The following is a 2396-nucleotide window of genomic DNA, read 5'->3' as shown; positions in this document are numbered from 1 at the left end:
CCACCTGATCGGCCTACAGAATCTAGTTCAGAGGTTCGCTCCTACCCTTCCATACGGACTTGATTTGGAAAGCGCATGTGGAGAACAGATGCAAGATCTTTGCCTGGATCTTAGTGCAAGATAAAATTCTAACGACACATAACCTACAAAAGAGAGGGTGGCCACACCAACAACAATGTGTGCTGTGCAACGGCCCCTTAGAGATAGGCCTATAACTATGCATTTGTTGCCCTTTTGCTAAGGCGGTTTGGGATCAAATCCTCTCGTGGGAAAACTTCACTCAAATCCAACAACAGCAACAGGTAAACCCCATCCATATCAAGTCATGGTGGGAAGACGCGGCAGCAAAAGTGCCAAGATCTGAGCGTAGGAGGCTTAACGGGGTAGTATTCTACACTTTTTGGAATATATGGAAAGAGAGAAATAGGAGAATTTTCGACAACATGATTGAAACGGCGCCGCAAGTAGCCGCAAGGATAAAGGAAGACATAGAGCAAAGGAAGAGAGCATTTGATTACGTTTAGCTCACATGCTTATGGGGGGGGGTGAAACCATAATCTCGTTTGTCCTTGCTTATACATAAACTTTCTTTCCCTATCTTAATTGAAAGGTAGAGCTCCTGCCAATATGTTCAAAAAAAGCTAGCTAGACATCTACCTGCCTGAGCAGCAGGAGGTCGATCCAACTCGATAAATATCCAACGAGGACGTATGCGCGGTCATGGCGGCGGCACAAGACAGCGGCAAGACAGCTAGTGCCACCGCGGCGACAGCAGCGTCCCACGGGCGCCGCTTCGTTGGCGTCCGGCAGCGGCCGTCCGAGCGGTGGGTCGTGGAGATCAAGGACTCGGCGCAGCGCGTCCGCCTGTGGCAGGGCACGTTCGACACGGTCGACGAAGCAGCCCGCTCCTACGACGAGGCAGCCCGCGCGCTGCACGGGGAGAACACCCGCACCAACTTCACGGACCGCGCCGGCCGGCATGGCGGCGGCACGGCCAGGGCCAGGTTGAGTAAGAACCTGCAGCACGTGATGGCGTGGGTGGTTGCCGCGGGCAGGGCCACAGCGTGCGCGGGGGTGGGCGACCAGTTCGCGCTCGCCGCGATAACAGCTGGCTGATTTGATTCCTTGGTGGTTATACACGAGAGAAATGGTTTCCCACAGGTACCATGCACCATCGCCAGGTTTTTTTTGGCATGTATCGACCTTAATTTATACATGTTGAAACAAATTGAAAAGAATTTTATCTAAGTTCCATCACAATCCACTTCAACACATATGGACCAAGAGTTGAGATACATGTGCATCTAAACAAGATCCAACTGTTTATTATAGATTGTCTTTTAAAATTTCTTATTAAACAAAAATTAGTGGTCGTAACAAAGAAGAGAGTATTCTCGGCTAAATTTTCATTCATAAGATGACCGAATAGGAACAAGTGAACAACAAACATGTCGTCAATCAAAGTTTCATGTCACTATCGAGTAATGAAACTGCCTTGAACTAAGAGTAGCTTAACTTGTTAGCATCCCTGTGGTGAAAACTAACCATCCGAGTTTATGCCTTCAACTTGACGCCCTTGCGTTTTCCTAAAACTATCTATAATCTAGTGAAGTTTGCTATTTCAGTGATAGACGATGCACCTGTCGACAAAAGAGATGTTGATGATTCATTAATTTCAAGATCTACTAGCTTAGTCTTTTAGAGGTGATCATAGGAATATGATGCATGTGTGTATATTTATAGGGGTGAATGTATTTGTGCATAGTCTGTCCGTCCCATAAAATATCATTCTCACATCCCAAAAAATCAAATATTTTTAAATTAACCAAATATATATAAGAAAATATTAATATTTTTTTGTACATAATTAGTATCATTAGTGTTTACACCGAATTTTGGGAGAAAGAACGCGGTAACTCGTGAGCTCCCAAGATTGTGCCAATCAAGGAGGATCGATGTCAGCTGATTCAGATACGACTCTGGAATCGGGTCGCTTGGGATGATGTCAGCGGATAGCGATGATGAACTACAGTTGGCGCCAGGAAACTACATATCGGACTCTGCAAAAAGGAAAAGATTAGAGTCCAAGTTATTTTAAATTAGGAATATTTTCGTTTATACCAAAAATTGTAACGAATCATGCTCAAGTAGGATTCATGTTTAGACTCCGGGTATAAATATTAAACCCCGGCTATTGTAAAAAGATCATCAATCAATCCAAATACAAGTCAATTACTTTTTTTTGGCTCCGGCCACCCCTTAGGAGTAGGAGTAGAGTAGATCTCGGCGAGTTCTTCAGCAAGTACGGCTGCATCGATCCGGTCGACCTCCACTGCTTGCCTGTAAGTACCGTCATGGTTTATACCTCTGTTCGTATGGCTGCATCGATCCGGTCG

General features: G+C 45.5%; 1 protein-coding gene across 1 annotated transcript; it reads left to right on the top strand.

Moving 5' to 3' along the window:
* Window positions 1-720: 720 nt before the first annotated feature.
* On the top strand, window positions 721-1116 carry LOC136535226 (ethylene-responsive transcription factor 9-like). The gene has a single exon (XM_066527533.1). It carries the CDS (start codon window positions 721-723, stop codon window positions 1114-1116), a length of 396 nt encoding a protein of 131 aa, XP_066383630.1.
* The last annotated feature ends 1280 nt before the right edge of the window (window positions 1117-2396 follow it).

The sequence above is a fragment of the Miscanthus floridulus genome, unplaced genomic scaffold, assembly GCF_019320115.1.
Source record: "Miscanthus floridulus cultivar M001 unplaced genomic scaffold, ASM1932011v1 os_2617_2, whole genome shotgun sequence".
Lineage (NCBI taxonomy): Eukaryota > Viridiplantae > Streptophyta > Magnoliopsida > Poales > Poaceae > Miscanthus > Miscanthus floridulus.
The sequence above is the reverse complement of the archived record's forward strand: the minus strand, read 5'-3'. Positions and strand labels throughout refer to the sequence as shown.

Excerpts from the sequence above, each read along its gene's own strand:
- LOC136535226 (XM_066527533.1), top strand. The coding sequence starts at position 721 with ATGGCGGCGGCACAAGACAGCGGCAAGACAGCTAGTGCCACCGCGGCG.